This window comes from Pyrgilauda ruficollis, unplaced genomic scaffold (genome assembly GCF_017590135.1).
Source record: "Pyrgilauda ruficollis isolate IOZ18807 unplaced genomic scaffold, ASM1759013v1 scaffold79, whole genome shotgun sequence".
Lineage (NCBI taxonomy): Eukaryota > Metazoa > Chordata > Aves > Passeriformes > Passeridae > Pyrgilauda > Pyrgilauda ruficollis.
Genome location: NW_024529821.1, coordinates 4,274,251 through 4,292,335, shown reverse-complemented (window position 1 = coordinate 4,292,335; position 18,085 = coordinate 4,274,251). Strand labels below are relative to the sequence as shown.

The 18,085-nt window shown below is 47.4% G+C and overlaps 2 protein-coding genes across 7 annotated transcripts; both read right to left on the bottom strand.

Annotated features, from left to right (window-relative positions):
* Positions 1-1,178: 1,178 nt before the first annotated feature.
* On the bottom strand, positions 1,179-9,699 carry D2HGDH (D-2-hydroxyglutarate dehydrogenase). Of its 4 annotated transcripts, none has more exons than XM_041487080.1 (9): positions 9,221-9,699; positions 7,969-8,026; positions 6,850-6,989; positions 6,217-6,410; positions 4,935-5,103; positions 4,214-4,357; positions 3,717-3,859; positions 3,406-3,571; positions 1,179-1,669 (listed from the first exon to the last, which is right to left on the bottom strand). In XM_041487080.1, exons 1-9 carry the CDS (start codon positions 9,510-9,512, stop codon positions 1,410-1,412), a joined length of 1,566 nt encoding a protein of 521 aa, XP_041343014.1. In that variant the 5' UTR covers positions 9,513-9,699; the 3' UTR covers positions 1,179-1,409. The 4 variants fall into 4 exon arrangements, with proteins under 4 accessions (XP_041343014.1, XP_041343015.1, XP_041343016.1 ...); XM_041487081.1 differs by having other exon boundaries at positions 7,969-8,066; positions 9,221-9,354; XM_041487082.1 differs by having other exon boundaries at positions 6,857-6,989; positions 7,969-8,066; positions 9,221-9,354.
* Positions 9,700-9,818: 119 nt separating this feature from the next.
* On the bottom strand, positions 9,819-17,963 carry ING5 (inhibitor of growth family member 5). 3 transcript variants are annotated; one of them, XM_041486973.1, is made up of 8 exons: positions 17,746-17,963; positions 17,546-17,617; positions 16,697-16,863; positions 15,303-15,414; positions 14,432-14,525; positions 13,083-13,218; positions 12,862-12,923; positions 9,819-12,291 (listed from the first exon to the last, which is right to left on the bottom strand). In XM_041486973.1, exons 2-8 carry the CDS (start codon positions 17,571-17,573, stop codon positions 12,249-12,251), a joined length of 642 nt encoding a protein of 213 aa, XP_041342907.1. In that variant the 5' UTR covers positions 17,574-17,617; positions 17,746-17,963; the 3' UTR covers positions 9,819-12,248. The 3 variants fall into 3 exon arrangements, with proteins under 3 accessions (XP_041342907.1, XP_041342906.1, XP_041342908.1); XM_041486972.1 differs by having other exon boundaries at positions 17,763-17,963; XM_041486974.1 differs by lacking the exons at positions 17,546-17,617; positions 17,746-17,963 and having other exon boundaries at positions 15,303-15,489; positions 16,651-16,706.
* Positions 17,964-18,085: the final 122 nt, after the last annotated feature.

The following is an 18,085-nucleotide window of genomic DNA, read 5'->3' as shown; positions in this document are numbered from 1 at the left end:
AAGAAAGCAGGAAATACTGGCATGCCTAGAGCCTGCCCCTGCTCAAGCAGGAGGGCTGGGATCCCCTCCCTCATCCTGGCTGCTGCTACTTCTCCTCCAGTTAATAAAATCCAGAAGCTGGGTCTCCAGCATCCTCTCTTCTCTGGCCAGTCCTTTCAGCACTGCAAACCTGTACATGGGACAACACTGGTGCTTATTTGGGAAAACCTGGAGGTGGCATCACTAAAGAAGCCATAGCCAGATACTGGTGTGGGTTTTGGGATAAGTGTATTAGATAATAAGTGAGGAAGTGTCTCAGGTTCAGCTGGGTGCATATTAAATTACCATCTGTTAAAGGTAAGGCAGTTCTCTTCTGCTCATGGGGCAGTTTTTTCTTGATCTCTCCCACAGCCAATCCTCCCTCCAGCAGATCTCTGCTGTTCATGGCCAGGGAGTGTCCCTGCAGGGCTGATCAAATTCCATCATCCCATGGGGAGATGCTCCGCCCAGGGCAGGAGCCAGGCATTCCTACCTGGATACAATCTGAGCCTGGAACAGCACAGCAGCCTTTGCCCACTGCATTCCCAGAGGAGCAGCTTTCTCCTGCCCTGCATTCCCAGAGGAGCAGCTTTCTCCTGCCCTGCATTCCCAGAGGAAGAGCAGGCCCATCTCCAGCAGCCCTGGAGCTCCAGAGGAAAACTGCAGCCTTGTGCAGGATCCCTGCTCCAGCAGAACCACAGCTGGCACTGCAGGAGGGCTGAGCCCCCATGGGATGGGACTGTGCCACCACCCTGACACACAGAGTGTCAGAGCATATTCTGACTCTGGCAGTGGTTTTTTTTGTTTGTTTGTACTATTGCATTTGTATTTTAATTCTCCTAGTAAAGAACTGTTATTCCTATTTCCGTAACTTTGCCTGAGAGCCTCTCAAGGTTCAAAATCATAACAATTCAGAGGTAGGGGGTTTACATTTTCCATTTCACAGGAGGCTCCTTCCCTAGCAGACACCTGTCTTTTTCAAACCAAGACAGGAAAAGCAACACCTTCACTTGGAAGACTTACATCCACAGGTTCTCCTGTGCCTCTGATGCTTCACTTGCACAGCCCAAGTGACAAAATGACTCCTTTGGCTGCTGTCACTGATAAATCAGAGCAAACCCAAGGGGGGAGAGAGCTGGAATACTCATACACTAACAGCATCTCTGTGCTTGGTTTCAATGCTCAGACTAAGTAGGAAACCCAGCAGTGCGCTCTTCAGCAAGAGCAGGCACCCCCAAAAATAGCAACCACATTCCTTTACTTGTTCCATGCCACTAACAAAATCAAACATGGAGCACTCCACGTGCTTGCTGATCCAGTGTGCTTATGGTCCAAGTGCAGGTACAGAGCTGGAGCTGCCCTGCTCTGCTGGCTCCTCAGCATGTGCTCCTCTAGGGAGCTGAGGGCAGAGTCTTGTAGGGGTTGAGGATCCCTTTGGGGTCGAGCATGGCTTTGAACCGCTGCATGAGCACGACTGCCTCGCGAGGTTTGCTGTACTGAATGAACTGCCTCTTCTTGAAGCCCAGCCCGTGCTCTGCACTGATGCTCCCACTGCACCTCACAGTCCACTCATACACGAAGGGCTCGATGGCATCCAGCAGGGAATGGCTGTAGGACTCCGCTGTGATATTCAAGTGCAAGTTCCCATCTCCTGGAAGAAAACATTGCACAGGTGGGTCAATGGATACTCATTCCTGGCTCCTCCACGTTCTCAAACAACAGGGTCTTTGTTAGTCTGCAAACTGTGCAAAAAGGACAAGCTCACTGTCCTAGAAACATCAGCCTCTCCATGCACAAACAATTTAAATAGGATCTTTGCTTTTCCATGCTCCAAGTGCAATATTTGAGGAAAGGTTCTGAGTTAAGCTGCTTTCAAACTCCAACTTTTGTGATTTTCAAATTCCCACTGTGCTGCATTAATGTTTGTGCCACCACCGTGATGCAGTGACAAAGACTTGCTCAATGGCATTTCATAATGATCACTAGATTCTAACATGGCCCTTCATCACTTTTTCTCTCCCTATTATGTTTGTGCAATGCTCTAAATGTGCTTTGGCACTGTGTCAATAGAAACAAAGAAAGCAGAACAATTTCTCCTTTTGCCACTGTGTGTGACAGTATTTGATTAGGCACAGAGATGCTGGGTACTCCAAAAGACAAAACACACAAAGAAAAATACAACTTACTCATCCTCCTCCTGCATCCTAGCAAACCCTCACTGCACACAGCTTAGTCCTCAAAGAGTTACCAACAGGAAGCCTTTGTTATGCAACGTGTCTTTCAAATGATCCCTAATCAAGTGTGCTCAACAGCGTTCCATGGTTTTTTGTAACAGAACAGGTCTCCTAAAGGACCAGTTTACCTGCTTGTAAAATCAGGTTTGTTTCCCAGCATGCTGACCAATCTATCAGCCTTTCTGTGCATTTATCATTACCACTCTCTGTTGGAGGGTTAATGGCTCACAAAAATCTGATTTCCAGTAGGATTAATCACTTTGGACAAGAAAGTGGTTATCTGCCAAATGTGTCTAAGTTCATCAACCAAACTGATGGTCCAATTGAACAAAGTACACAGCAAGAAAATACAGATCACCATGGCTCACTGGCCAGCAACCTGCCATCAGTATACGGAAAACAGTCTGAAAGCAGTGAAATTCAAACACAAAGATCCTGATGCACCCTCCTCTTCCACAGCCCTCAATTTAAGCCTTTCACCCACAGCACAGAAGGACTATCACCTCCTTTCCCAGCACCCCCACTGTAAAAAATGCATATTTAATTATTTTTTTTGCAAATATTAAAATTAATATTATATGTGTTATGCTAGAAAGTTATGCTGTATTAATTTTCTCAAGTAGTGTGTTAAATATAGTTTAGGATATAACATAATGTTAAAATAGAAACTATGTATGTGGGATATTTTTTTAAAGAAAGGAATGAGGTACTTGTACCAAACAGCAGCCACAGGACACCTAAATCCTTCAGACAAAGAGAATTTATTGCCCCATTATCAGAAGAAACAAACTTCTTCCCATCTTGCTCAGCCCTGAAGATTAGGATTAAGAGGAAGAAGTTGACGCTGACCAGACAGAATCCTTTGTTTGAATGGAATTTATGCATCATGTATGAGGTGTATGAATATGCAACAGGCTGTTGTTTTTAAGGGTTAATCCTCTATTAATGTGTGTCCTTTTTCAGGCTTATTTTGCTCACAAAGAGGTACCCGGACTGTTCCTAACTCTTTGTTTTTATTGTCTCCTATTGTCCTAATCTCAACTGTTCAAATTTTTATTACTCTAATTATACTGCTATTTTTATAACCATTTTATTACTATTAAACTTTTAAAATCTTAAAAACAAGTGATTGGCGTTTTTCACCCCCACTTACCCAAGTGGCCATAGCCCACCACATTTTTGGCACTCTGGCCCAGCCGAGCCCTCATGTCAGTCACAAGGTCATAGAGCTTTCCCACGGGCAGGGAGATGTCATACTTGTACACGTAACCCTCGTGAGTGAGGGCCTCGGTGATTCTCTCCCGCAGGCTCCACAGCACCTGAGCAATCAAGGAGCACAGAAATCCGTATCACCCAAGCAGCTCTTGGGCTCCATGCATACACCAAACCTGAGTCTGAACACTTCCCTATATAAAACACAAATCCACGTCAAAGAGATTTGTGGGAGAGGAAACACTGACTTGCCTTTATTTTCTTATCATCCGTTGCCACAGTTCCATCAGTGACCAAACCAGAAGCCATGGCCTGTTCTAGGAAGCTGTTCAATTTTTCTTCATCGTGAGTTGAGTTGGAGCCCGAAGTTTCAATCAAAACATAAAAAGGGCTGTCTGAGAATGAGGGTAAACAAAGTAAGTAGATGCCCTGGGGCAAAACAGAGGAATTCAGGGCAGGTTTTGGAGCTTTCCCCACATGTTATGTGCCCAGACTCCCTGGTGCCAGAGAGAGTACTTCACTGACATGCTAGATCTTTTATTAAGCAACCACTTCCCAGAAAGCTAGCAGTTTTGTGAGAACAAATACAAGTAAAAAGTCTCATCTTAAAAGATAAAAGGTGTTTGGAATGGATATACTAGATACACCAAACTTTTTAAAATGAGTCACTTTTTAGAAGTGTTTAGAAGTAGTCTAAAAATCCCCAAGCAGTACAGTGCCCCCTTCTACAGTGTGACTACCACTGGTACCTGCCACTGGGCTGGACAGCTTGAGATGTGTCTCAACCAATTCCATGCACTTCTCATCCAGGAACTCGTAGGCAGACAGGATCTCACCCAGCATGGCTCTGCAGGTTGTGAATGTTTCCAGAACCTTGGCAAAACTCTGACACCCTTCAGACAGAACAGAGAGGAATCAGGGCCAAAAAACAGACACCACCCCAAATCCTCTGGAGGTTTCTAAGAAGTAAAAAAATCTCATTGAAGGTTCCCCAGAAACCACTCTGGACCTGCTGAGGACACCCAGAAGCAGCTTTTAAGCAGCCTGGCCACATACTCTGCTGATCCAGAACCTGACCAGCAGATGGATTTCTCAGCCTTGCCTCATCACCTGGTCTCTCACCTGACTCCTGGAAGGCAGCTGCCTCTGCCTACTGTCACAGTCTTGCCCTGCTCCTCTCTTGAGCCTGTCAGAGCAGGCCTTCCCTCACCAGTGAGGGGACTGTCCTGCCTGCCTCCTCACCCTGCTATGCTCCTGGCTCCACTTTCCTTACAGAACAACCTGCCCCTGCAGATAATTCAACAGATATTAAACATCTGCACAGGTATTTTAGCACAGAGCCCTACACTATTTCCAAGAAACCAGCTGCTGCTGGCAGTCCAGCTCAGCAGGCTGAACAATGCTTTCTCCTCTCTATCCCTATTCCCAGCCTTTGAATTCAGGTGTGGAATCATTAATATCAGCCTCTACCTAGGAATGCCACATTCACAGCCTTAGGCTTCTGAGGACAGAGTATGGAGACAGCAGTGATAACTCCCAGGGTTCCCTCGGATCCGATGAAGAGCTGCTTCAGGTCATAGCCCGTGTTATCTTTGCGCAGAGAGGTCAGACAGTCCAGAGCTGAGCCATCAGCCAGCACCTGTGGGAACAGGGGCCCAGTCAGAGCACCTGGGCAGGAATCTGCTGGCATGACCTTGCCTATCACCAAGCTGATGGGAAGTGTCACTCACCTTGAGCACGGGACACAGCTGCAGCCCATTCCCAGCTCTTCCCCCTCTCTATATCCTACCCAAGTAGGATAGAGTAGGTATTTCCCTCCTACTTCTCTCCTTCAGCCAGGACAAGCAATAACAGAAGATCCACTTTGCTCTGCTTTTCTTACTAATGGTGGAGAAGACCAGCCATTTTCTGCAGCCCTAGCTCCCACTATCCAGCAGAAACAAGGAAAGCTACTTGAAACAGTGAACAGTTAAGCAGAATGAAGTAAACCCTCTGCCACTTGAGCCTTAAATTAAGGCTGAGTATCTCCAAGACAGGTTATTAAAGGCTATTTTGACATTAGAGCCAAACTGACCTCAGAAAAATGCTCTCCTTTCTAAGTCTATAAAATAAAACAAAGCCATGCTTTTGTTCCCTGCGCAAATTTTGTCCCCAGCCATGAAAACTTTTAGAACTCCTAATCCAGCCTTTACATCTCAAGGCACTTGCCTGTAGGACAGGAGCAGGTGAGGAACAGCAGAGACTCTAGGACACAGCCAGCAGCCAAATAAACCCAAAGCAGACAGCTCTGTTATGGGGTGGGCTTTAAACCCAAAGATAATCTTCAAAGTTCTGTCCAACACAAACCTATGATTCTATTAAAATCTGAGTGAGCAGCCACTAGAAGAGAGTGATGCAGGATGGGTTTAGCAGTGTTCCAGAGACCCACTGCTCAGAGGAACCAACTCCATGCAGATAACCTGGGATGCCCCAACCTCTCCCTACCTTCTTTACACTTGTCTGGATTAGAAAACCACCTAACACCATCTCTGTCAGCAAGCACTGGAAGTCAGGAAGCTGGAAACTGCAGCAGCAATAACATGCTACAAGCATGAATACATGTGCTGACCTTTCTCAAAAGAGCCCAACAAGGAAAAGATAAGAGTGGAAGCCTGGAGGGGAACTTGGCAGTGTGCTGGATAGTTAGAAGAGCAGGAAGCAGTAAGCAGCAGAGGATTACACTGAGAAGGGAACTGCTGGGTACTCGCCTTACCACTTCCAGGCCCAGCACGGTCCCTCGCAGAGAGCCGTATCTCAAGAGCCGCAAGCCCCCGGCATTGGTGGCCACGTTCCCCCCGATGTGACAGCTGCCTTTGGCTCCCAGGTCGAGTGGCATGATAAACCCCTGCTCCTCCAAGTACTCACTGAGCCTCTCCAACACACAGCCTGCTTGGCACACAAGGATTCCTGGAACACAAAAACCATGCTACAAGCTGATGGCCAAGAAGAAGGTGCCTCCTCAAGAAGCAGGAGCAGTATGAGCAGATACAACCACCACTTTTTTCAAAACTTCTTGGGATTCAGTTTAAATGCACAAGCCTGTGCATGCTCCAGGGAACTGCCCCCTCCTCAAGCCTCAGGGAGCTTTGCTACTGCCTTAATATCTCATCACTCAACTCTGGACTGGTAAAACACAGTCACACTAAGAGTGTCTCTGCCTGTTGTTCTCGCTCTCTGAACAGAGATACTCACACCAGCCTGACCCCTACCCCCCCAAATCCAAACAAACCTCCTTATGAAGCTGCTGGGCTGAACCCTGCTGATCCTGCTGCTATCTGTTCCCAGGAAAATGCCTGTTTTGTAGCCTGGGGCTCATTTCTGTGCTTCACATCCCTGGAATATTTACCAGACACCTTGTCAAAGCTGATGATCTGGTTCATGAGAGCCGTGGAGAGAATGATCTCATCAAAGACAGGAACGCTGCCACCAACAAGGCCTGTGTTCCCCCCCTGAGGGTTCACTGCCAGGTTCCTCTCATGGCAGTACCTGGAAGGAAAAAGGTTTCTGAATTTTTATGCATTTGAAAGCCATAATCAGTCTATCAGAGAAGTGTCACCTCTACGTGAATGTCAACTGTTGTGACAGTGCTCCTTAAAATTAAGCAGCATTTCACAGAAAGATTAAATTGATGGAAGGAGACAGTTTCAATGGCAAAGAGAAAAAGAGCAACTCCTGTTTGAACTCAGCCCAGGGCTGAGCAAAGAACCAGCACTTGGGGTTAGCCCCCTGTGTATCTACACATCTGGCACACAACATCTGCCCCAGAAGCACTGCTTATGTTTCTACAGAAGCTGTTTCCGCAGCAGCCTGTGTTAACAGCTTGGGCTCCCCAGTGGGCTCTCACAGCCAGCCTCTGGCAGTGGTTTCAGACATCACTGCCCTCCTCCTCCCAAGAAATTAATGTCCTGCAGGCAACAAAATGTGCACCTGTGCCTCAGCTGCTCCACCTGCCACATCCCTGCCAAGCACCACCCACCACATCCCTCTGAGCTCACAGCAGCTCCTGCACAACAGATGGCACAGAGCCCCACAGCACCAGAGCTCCTTCAGAAGCCCTGCCTGCCCTTCCTGTGCTCTGCATCCCTGTTTTAACAGAGCCAGGAGCACGTTCCTGCAGCTTTCAGCTCCTCAGCCAAATACTGATCTGGCACAGCACTGTCCAACCAGAGCTGGGCTCACACCAGTGTGGATAAAACAGACCCTCCAACTGCCTGGTTCTGCCCTAACCTTCTTCACCTTTTCCAACAGACCCTCCTGAATCTTTCATAAAACTTCTTTTTTCTGAGCACCTGTACAATACATAATTTTAGCCATTCATCAGAACAGAAAAGTCATGCTGAAAACTTCCTCAGCAACTCCAGTGCTTAAGGAATTGGTGTCTGAACACCTAAAAGTTTCCTTCAACCCAAGGGACCTCCAACCCTTCCTCCTCAGCACCAAGCCCAGCAGAAAAGGTGTGTGTTACCTGAGAACCTGAGACACCTCTGCTGTTGTCTGGGGCTTCAACACCAGCTGGCTGCAGCCTGCAATGAAAGCAAGGGACTCTCAAGGCAAGCTGTGGCTCTGCAGAGGTCAGAAAGAAACAGGTGGGAAAACATGAGGTGGGAAATGACAATGCTCCCTCCACTGTTAGGCATTTCAACCACTGACAACAAACGTTTCAACAGCAGCCTTCCCCTTTAAGCCCTGCAAAAAACTTTGCATGTACAAGTAGACTTGGGTGCCACTGGGGGCAATGGGAAACAGTTTAAATTCTCATTAAATCTTTGACAGAAGCAACAGAGAATTCACAATTCTTGCTTTAGAATGACAGGATCACAGGATGACTTGGGTTGGGAAGGCCCTAAAAGTCCATCTCATTCCATGGGCAGGAACACCTTCCACTAGCCCAGGCTGCTCCAAGCCCCATCCAACCTGGCCTTTGACACTTCCAGGGATCCAGGGGCAGCCACAGCTTCTCCGGGCACCCTGTGCCAGGGCCTCAGCACCCTCACAGGGAAGAATTTCTTCTCAATATCCCATTTAACCCTGCCCTCTGGCAGTGGGAAGCAATTCCTTTTTGTCCTGCCACTTCAGGCCCATATAAAAAGTCTCTCTCCCTCCTTTTTATAAACCTCCTTAAGGTACTGGAAGGCTGCAATAAAGATTCACAAAAGCTTTCATATTCTTTTCTGAGATTCAATCAAAACTGTTGGCTGAATCAACTTGTCTCAGGAAAACAATTAAATATTAAGTTAGAGGGTTTCGATTTTTTTTTTTATTTTTGAGAAAGCCTATAGGTTTACCAGCTATCAGGTAATTCTTAAAGAAATAATTTTATGAGAAAAGCTCATTTTGGATGGGGAGGCACGCATCTGCTCTCTGGTGAGCAGTGTCAGGCCCCGAGGGAACAGCTGGAGTTGTGTCAGGAAAGGGTTAGGGTGGATATCGGGAAACGATTCTTCCTCCAGAGGGTGTCGGGCGCTGCCCAGGCTCCCCAGGGAATGGGCACGGCCCCAGGGCTGCCAGAGCTCCAGCAGCATTTGGATAACGCTCCCAGGCACCGGGTGGATTGCCGGGGTGTCTGTGCAGGGCCAAGGGTTGGACTCGATAATCCTCATGGGTCCCTTCCAACTCTACGGCCTGTACAGATGTGATCCGCCATAAATAAAGATAAGCTTTCCTTTGGCAAACTCCTCGTTCCGGTAATTACCAGAGGCAGGAAGGAGCTCGCTTACCTCGCACCGACTTCAGCCAGTCCACGTTAAATGGCTTCACCTCCTCCTCGCCGGTGAGGACCCTGCCGGGCATGAGGCGCTCGAAGAAGGCCACATCGCCGTCCGCCAGCCGGGCGAAGGGCAGCCGCCGCACCGCGTAGCGCTCGCAGGTCGGCACCACCTCCCGGGAACCGGCACAGCCCCTGGCCCGGGGCACGCCCGGGGGCTCCCGGCTCCCACCGTGCTGCACGACCTTCCCTCGGCAGCTCCTCAGCCAGGCGGCCCCGCGGCGCCACACGGCTGCGGAAGCCATGGAAAAAGCCGCGGCCGTGAGGGGAGCTCGGCACTGAGGGGAAGCGCACCGCCTCAGAGAGTCTCTTCCGCTTGTCCCCCGGGACACCGCAGCGCCACGCAGCGTGGATTAGCGCGGAGCGGGCGGGGGAATTCGGGATTATCCCGGTAACACGGGAGATTCCAAGGACGCTCCGTGGCCTGGAAGCGTCGGGGACGCGCAGCGCGCCTCACTCCAAGCCGCCAGGGGGCGGCAGCGCCCCCTGGCGGCCGGCGGTTGCAACAGCACCCCCCCACATTTATCCCCAAAAAACCCCCTCCTCACACATTTATTCCCAAAAATACTTTATTTATAATATAATCCAACATCTCCAAGATTCAAAAATACAGATATACATTTTTTTTTTAAACTTTACATTCCTTAGGTTGTTTTTTTTTGTTGTTGTCGCTGCTGTCGTTTCGGTAATCGGGACCTCCAGTTTGGATGAGCTGCAAGTAAAGCTGTGCCCCTCGTGGGGGTTTTTTTGGGCAATGTTTAGTGGGGCATTCCTTTAGGGATCACCCTTCTCCAGAAAACATTTAACACTGTACATTCAAAAGTCAGAAGATTTAAATCCTTTAGTAAGCAAAAATGAAGGCTGCTGGTATTTCTGTCTACAAGGAGTCGTAAAAATTCTCTACGACCAGATGTAAGAGGGCAGGAGATGCTCCCGAGCCCATCCAAGCCCTGAACTGGCATGTTCCCAGTGGGAGAGTTTATTGCTGGTATCAGATCTCAGATGCTTTACACATCACAGGTGTTGTAAAGAACAGAATGTTGTACCTCACACTATTCATCATTCCTAGCAAATTATCCTTCCTTTTGAGGGCTCCACCTTCCAGAGCTTGTTTTCCTTTTTGCTTTGCTGGTTCAAGTGGAAAACGCTCTTTGAAGCCCCAAAAGCACTTCTAAAAATGTGGGTTTTTATCCTACCTGACCAAAATTTTAAAGCTGAGGGAAGTCAGCTCCACACTGGCTCACCCAGAGCTGCTCTCTTCCCTCATGGCACATTTCCAGCAAGATCTCCAGAGTGGAATTTTGAGATTGTTTCAAATCAAATGCTCAATCCACAGCAATACCAGTACTAACAAAGCTTAGGAAAAATCAGGAAGAGAAGCTGCCTACAATACCATTGGGTGGGAGGGGAAAACAACCCCTGGGACAGCATCAGGGGACTGGATTACAGGCTGCCTCATGAGGTATCTCAAATTTGCTCTCATGAAGAGGCAGGAAGAAGAAGAGGGCTCACTGTACTCCAGGTTTGTGTGACTGCTGTTCCTCCTCCTTCCATCCAGCACTCTGGCTTTAATTTCCCTGCCTGCTTTCCATGTGCTACTCTGAGGCAGCACTAACAAATGTGCATCACAAATGTGCATTTTTGTGCACAGAACTGTGGGAACTTCATCTCTCTGTGACACAATGCAGTGAAGACACTGCAACATCACACTGGAAATGACAGCACCCTGAAGACAGGGATTTTTTCCTAAAATCCATCCTTTTTTCTACCCATAAATCAATGTTCATGGAAAAGCTGCCTCCCAACTGAGAGGTTTCTTCTACATCAGCAGCAGGCACAAAGCCCCACAGAGAGAAGGAGATGTGGCAGGAGCTGTGTTCTACTTTCCTTCATTGCAAAACATGAGTAAGAGGCTCAGTGTAACAGGAAAAGCCCTCTTTCTTTTGAAAACAGGTGCCAGAATCTGAGTAGAAGTGTTTTTACCTTCTGTGCTGTTTTTTCAGCAGAAGAAAAGTTTATCTGGGAGTTTCTTGATGCCTTTGCAGCAGTCTGTACCAGGAGCTCCTGCACTCTGGAATGGAAAGCAGCACACAGCCCTGCTGCCACAGAGCTGCCACCAACACCCATTAGGGACCACAGCCAGCAAAGTTTATGAGTTTGAGGCTTTTTTTTTCCTCCTTTCACCAGCAGGAAGGAAACCTGGAACACCTTTCCCCACTACCTCTTTCACTGAAGGCAGGGAAGCCTCATGATGCAGGAGACAGGTATGAAGGCAAGACTTATCTCTGCTCTTCCCTCAACTTCTGTATCTCAGAGGAAGGAAGAACAGACTTTTGCTTTCCAGCTCCTATTTCCTCTGTCTCTTCTGCTGCTACTGACACTGTGCTAATGCAAGGATTCACATTCATCATCTGAAAGGCAGCTAGGAAAGCTGAGAACATGCAAATGTGGCCCATTAAAAAACAGACAAGTTCTGTTACAACATTCCTGAATGCCCTTCTTCAACAGCAGAGCCACACCACCATGGGAACAAACAAATATCCTCATGGAGCCTTTCCCTAAAATCTGATTTACCCATGTGCCACACAGGCAATCACAGCCAACAATTCATCTTACTTGGTGAATAAATCCAACCTTCTCTCTCTCTCCAAGAATACTGCAGGTTTCATCTTCACAGTGATGTCCTTAAACAATCTACAGGGAAATGGAAACAGCCAGAAAAGGCAACACCCTCCCTCAGTATTATTGTGCAAGACTAACATAAATAAAATCTCTGTGGCAAAGGGATTTGGGACTCCCTCCCAAAGTCATTGTCTTCGGAAAGAACAGGAATTTCAACTGGCCACTGGATAATTAAATATCATACCAGAAAAAGATGGAGGATAGACTAACAAAAAAAATAATCAAAGGTAATATTGCAACATGAATGGAAGGAATATATTAAATTCTTCTTGCTTCGGCAGTGTATCCCCCTCTACTCCTTACTTCTTTTTCTTTCTTTCCTGAACACAACGAGGACAAAACCTGTAGGAAAAAAAGAGACAGAAGTTAGCTCCTGAAATGAACAGCACAGAGCCCGAGAACTGTTTTTAACATTTGTGCACAATTAAGCCTGTTTCTGACAGGCAATTTATTAATTTGATTAAAAGAGTGCATTAGATAAAAACAACAAGCCCATGACTCTTTCCAAGATAAGTACACAGTAAAACCCTGAGAGGCCTTCAAAATCTGCCTCCAGAAGTGAAACAAAGAGGTACCTGGGTCTGTTTTAAGCACAGCCACAAGTAGTGACAATAGAGCACACCTCAAATTAAACATGTCCCTGTTTACACAAGCCTCAGGTCAAAACCTGCTCTGTTTATCAGGCAGTTTTGCTCCCATCAGTACCTAAGACTTCTGTCTTAGGAAATGGATTTTAACAAGAAGGTTTGTCTTCTATCTTCTACCCTCAAAATAATCTCCAATCACAGAGGATGCAAACCCTCTGATGAGAAGAGCAAAGCTCCTTTGTCAGGGACACAACAGGGTTTTAACTCTTGTTGAGGCAAACTGCAGCCTGATAAATACCCCACAGCTGAATGCTGTCCCACTCACCATTTCCCTTTTGGTTTGGTGGTCAGGTCCACACATGCAAAGTGGAACCACTCGATCGGGCACTGCAAAAGAGAAAGGAAAAGCCCACAGAGGAGATTCTTAGTGGCTCACAAACATTCCCATCATTTGGTATGAGCTAACTGAGCAAGGACCCCCTCCTTGGACTGTACAGGGTTGGGAAGGCAAGAAATATGAAAATCAATCATCTCTCAAGTGCTTACATCCGGGTTGTCACAGCCAATCATCTCTCCATAGGACACCTGGTGACACAGGCAGTAGGTGGGCTCGTTGGGATCCACTGGCATGTCCAGGACATCTGAGGGATGCACTGACAGGATAGTATCAGCAAACTCAGACCTGTGGGCAAGGACAGGGTCAGGACAAAACACTTCTCAGCTGCAGACAGCACTGTGTTACAAGGGCATGGCTCCCCACTGCCACAGGGCAGGGCTAGATGGGTACTGGGAAGAAATTCTTCCCTGTGAGGGTAGGGAAGCCCTGGCACAGGTTGCCTGGAAAAGCTGTGCCTCCCCCATTCCTGAAGTATTCCTGGCCAGGCTTGGAACAACCCAGGCTAGTGGAAGGTGTCCTTGTCCACTGCAGGGGCTGGAATGGGATGGTCTTTAAGGCCCCTACAAACCCAAACCACTCTGGGATTTGGTGTTTCCAGGATGTAAATCCTACTTGGGAAAATTAGTGTTTTACAGTATCTTCCCTAAACCACACTGAGCCTGTTTTAGAGCTTGTATTACATTACCACAGCCCAGTAATTAAAATCATTAGGTAGGTTGGATCAAACACAGTATGACTGGAAAGAATTAAGAGAGGGATTTGTAGCTGTCATGAGTAAAGTAACAAATTATCATACACACCACTCCTGGTTGTGGGTAGAATAACCTGTTTGGGGTTTTTCCCCAACCTGCTTCAATATAGGTTTTTTTTCATTGTCAGGCATGAGTGAAGCCTCTTACCCTGACAGGGATGTGCTGACATGCCAGTAGCAGTCCATAGAAACTACTTTTAGTTTCCTGCCACCTGAAAATATCATAATAAAATGAGCCCCTTTAATATAAATCCCATCTCAGAGAGGGCACATGCTTTCCTCCTCGCCTCTCAAAACCAAATCAGATTATTCAATTCTACCTAGGACACAATCCTTTGAAAACAACCCCCCAAAATTCTCCAAGATTTCTAGAACAGCAGCATAACATCAGTTTCTGTGGCCAAGTGAATTTCTTTTACCATCAAGACCACAAGCAACTATTAAAAATAGCTCTGTGACAAAAATCAAAGCTATTTTCTCCCAGCTTGCCAACAGCAACAGGGAGGCTGATCTTGTCCTTCCAGTCAGAGTGTTCCAAGCATGCTGAGCTTCCACATGCCAACCAAGGAGTTAATTAACAATGCTGGCCTGTCCTAAGCAAGACATTAATGAAATGGAGTAAGACCAGAACACTCTTAACACTGCTCACCATCTGGACATGAGTCATAAATAGGGTAATATGAGCCTGTGGAAAATTCATGAAGTGTCAAGCCCAAGGCCCTGGAGTTGTGCCTGGCTCTGCCTTACCCTCCTTTGAGCTTCTTTTTCTTTGGTGTATCTTCTTCAGATGTTCTCCTGCCTCGACCACGAGAGCTTCTTTTGTCTTTCTGACTTCGTCCCTCTAGAAAGGAAAAACAACCCCCTCACTTCAGCATATCTGAGTGGCAGAAACATCCCCAGCTGTTCCTTTGATGCAGTTACTGGCTTGAAATCCCTATTGCATATGTAATTGAGTAATCCTTATTATATATGTAATTGAATATGCTGACTGACATGCATTTTTAAGCCACAAATACACCAAATCAGTAACCACTGAGCACCGAACTCCTGTGTTTGCAGCTTTGGCAATAAAGCACTGCAGTATGTCAGCACAGGTCATAAACAGCATCACACTTGATTAGACATGAAGTTTTTTTTTCCATCTCAGTGTATTTTTGAACACAGTTAATAGATTACTCAATAACTAACATAACTTTTAGCTCCACCTCCTTGCTCCTACCCCTTATTTCATTGTTCAAAGGCATAAAGCTCTGCTGCTCTGCTGTATCCACATTCAAATGTAACTGTACTCACACAGTATTTCAGGATACACAACAGAAACTGGCATCTTCTTTTAATTCCCACTTTCTCCCAAAACTAAGACTGTTACATCAGTGCAGTTTTGGCACAGCACCCTCCTTAGAACCAGTGACAACCTCAGGATCAAACAGTGACAGTAAGTTTGATCCCAGCACCACATTTCTCTTCATCTCCTGCCCACTGTAAGAGCATTAAAAACAAATGACACGACGTATTTCTTTCCTTCCTCCAGAAATAACAGCCTATTTTACATCTCAGCCTTCCTGCTTTGATACTCTAAGTGCTGGAAAAAGCTCCCAATTGTGTAAAATTCACCCACTTTTCAGGCTTCTGGATGCAGGGGTTTCAAAGTCGCTGCCTTCCAGTTTGTCTTTGAGATCGGCTTCAAAGCGCGCCAGGTCCGCGTCCAGCCGGCGGATGTGCTTATCCACCTGCCCCAAGAGGAAACCACAAACTGAACTACAAAGAAACAGCCAAAAAAGAGCCCCAGATGAAAACAGGAAGGGCTAAACTTGGCTGTTATCAGCATGAGCAGTGTGGTGGTGCAGAGCGAGGCACGGAAGGGGTACGGGCTGGGGAAAGGGAAACGGCACACGCAGAGGGAATGAGGAGGCAAAGCACAAGGATCCAACCCCTCCAGGAGCAGAAAGAAGGGGAAGAGAGGCAACAGAGGGTCACAGCAACTCAGAGTAATGATTTCCAGAACAAAACAAGATGAGAGATACTAAAAATAATGTGTTTGTCCCTGTGATTTTCAAAATTCCTTGAAATGCGTCGAGCAGAGCACACAGAGTTTTCCTGGTCCTCCACTGTCATGTGAATCCAAGAAGTTTAACAATAAGCACAGACAGAGGCTGGCTATCCTCAACATCAAGTCAACACACATTAATTAAGTACCTGGTACTACCCTGGCTGCAAGAAAGTGACTTTCAGAACGGGGATTTCAAGGCACCACCCCCAAAATGTGCTGCTGCAGTAGTCTGCCATTAAATGAGTTCACTAGTTATCCAGGGCATTGATATTCCTGGGATATCACTTCCTTTTCTGCAGTATTTGATGGCAGCCAAATGTCTACTGCAGCTGTGCAAAACCCCAAGCATCTCTGCAAGCTGGACAACAAACACTCAGCACAGTCAAAGGGATTCCCCTCACTCAACTTCTATCCAGGAGATAAAACAAGTGGAGAAAAGAATTATCCAAGGGACAAAAGGGAAAAAAAAAAAAAAAAAGTGGAAAGCTGCATCTTAAGAAATGGGATTTTCTCCCAAAGTCCACTGAAGAAATTTTTATGTCCAATAAACCAAGGCAACTGAGCAGCATTCCTGCTGTTCCTCTACAACACACCACAGCAGCTGGCTTAAAAAAACCAAATTGCTTTCAACTAAGTGTGCCCCATATAAATTATCAGTGACAGAGAGCTGCTGGGGAGGAGGGAGTGGGTAAATTTGCTGGCATTATCACACAGCAGACAAGAACTGCTGATAAAGCCACCTCCAAGGGGGGTAAACTCACTAATTCTTCAGCAAAAGAGAAACTTGGTGCCAAAGGAGAAAGCTTTTTTGGGATGGCAACAGAGAGAAACATAAGCTTAAGGACTAAGTTTGTTTTGGTGAGAAATTAGAGTCAAAAAGAAGAAAAAGTGAGGGGATGCTGACACTGTGAAGCACCTCCACATGCAGCATTCCAGAGGATGCCCGTTTTTCCCTGGCTCACCATCTCATAGGTCTGCATGGCCAGCTGCACTTTGTCATCACTGTACTCCTTACACTTGCTGTAGGCACTCTGGATCTTCCTCAGGTGCTCCACCCTCTCCTCAGGTACCATGTTCTTCACAGACTCAATGTATGCTGCTGCCAGGCTGTCAATCTCTGCTTTCTTGTCTGGAAACAAAGAAAAAAAAAGCAGGTATTTTTGGTTTTCTATTTCCATTCAGGACACCCTTCCTGACAGCTGTTACACTCCCCTCAATTCCTCAGTGCATTTTCCTTTTTAAAAACAAACCCAGTTAAGTTAAAGGTGTTCACTCTTTGGCACTTTTGGTGTGAATCTGCTTTCTCTAGTGTTCTACAGCTACTTTCAGAAGTTAATTTACAGTTAATTCACAGTTAAGATCAGGAACTGAACCCATGGGTTCACAAGTTTCAGCCTCTCTTCCCACACACAGAACATTTTAATTGTTGCACAGTCACTTACAGCTCTTATGGTCCAAAATTAAAATAATTAATGTGCAGACAGATACCAACAAAAGCTTCAAAAAGAAAGAAAAAAATCATCCTGCAAGGCACACAGGAATCTAGAACTTGTTAGATACAGAAACACATGGAAGGAAGGCCATCCAAGTGGCCACTGAGTGGAGTGACCACAGAGCTATGAATTTAAACGGGAAACAAAATCAAGCCCTGCCATGCAAGCTGTATCCTCCCAGGAAAGCAGCAAACACCGCAGAGCACTCAGCCTGAGGGAAGGAACAGCCACGGCCTCTAAAGCCCGGCCTCCACCGGGCTCTGCCCGTCCTTCAGGCCGGGCTCTCTCTGCCTCTGCTCGCCGAAACACTGCACGCACCTTCTGTTCTCTGATCCAGCTCCCGCATCAGCTGGAAGTTCCTCTGCAGCTCGCACGGCAGATTCTCAATACCTACAATAAAAACGCTACTAAATGCTCTGAAGAACCTTGTCAATGGCAGGTGTCCTGCCCGTGGCAGGGGCTGGAACGACATGAGCTCCAAAGTCCTTCCCAACCAAACCATCCTGCGAGCCACGCACCGTGAGCGCCCGCTCACCTCAGCGGAGCTTGAGCACCTGCCTGGCTGCTGGGAGCTGGGCCGGCACCACGGCCCAGCCAGGGGCAGCGGGACCCCGAGCGTAGGCAGGGGACAGCAACGGGACCGCCGAGCGGAGGGAAGGGACAGCAACGGGACCCCCGCCCCGCTGACCCCCACAGCCGCCATGGCCTCACGCCCCTACTCCCCAGCGCGCATCGCTGACGTAGCCCGGCGCCGGCTGATGACGCAAGCAGTGCCACCACCCCCCACTCCCCCGCGCTGCCCGTGGCGCAGTTTTAATTCCCGCGCCGCCGCTGCCGCCGCCGCCCCCGCCCCAGGGG

Bases quoted from the DNA above. Each gene is read 5' to 3' on its own strand.
- D2HGDH (XM_041487080.1), bottom strand. From the start codon at position 9,512: ATGGCTTCCGCAGCCGTGTGGCGCCGCGGGGCCGCCTGGCTGAGGAGC. The intron at 6,411-6,849 runs GTAAATATTCCA...TTTGTGTTCCAG, and splicing joins CAGCTTTGACAAGGTGTCTG to GAATCCTTGTGTGCCAAGCA. The intron at 1,670-3,405 runs GTAAGTGGGGGT...GTTTTCTTCCAG, and splicing joins GGTGGGCTATGGCCACTTGG to GAGATGGGAACTTGCACTTG.
- ING5 (XM_041486973.1), bottom strand. From the start codon at position 17,573: ATGCGGGAGCTGGATCAGAGAACAGAAG. The intron at 16,864-17,545 runs GTGCGTGCAGTG...CTTTGTTTCCAG, and splicing joins GCTGGATCAGAGAACAGAAG to ACAAGAAAGCAGAGATTGAC. The intron at 12,292-12,861 runs GTGAGTGGGACA...TTTTTCCTACAG, and splicing joins ACCAAACCAAAAGGGAAATG to GTTTTGTCCTCGTTGTGTTC.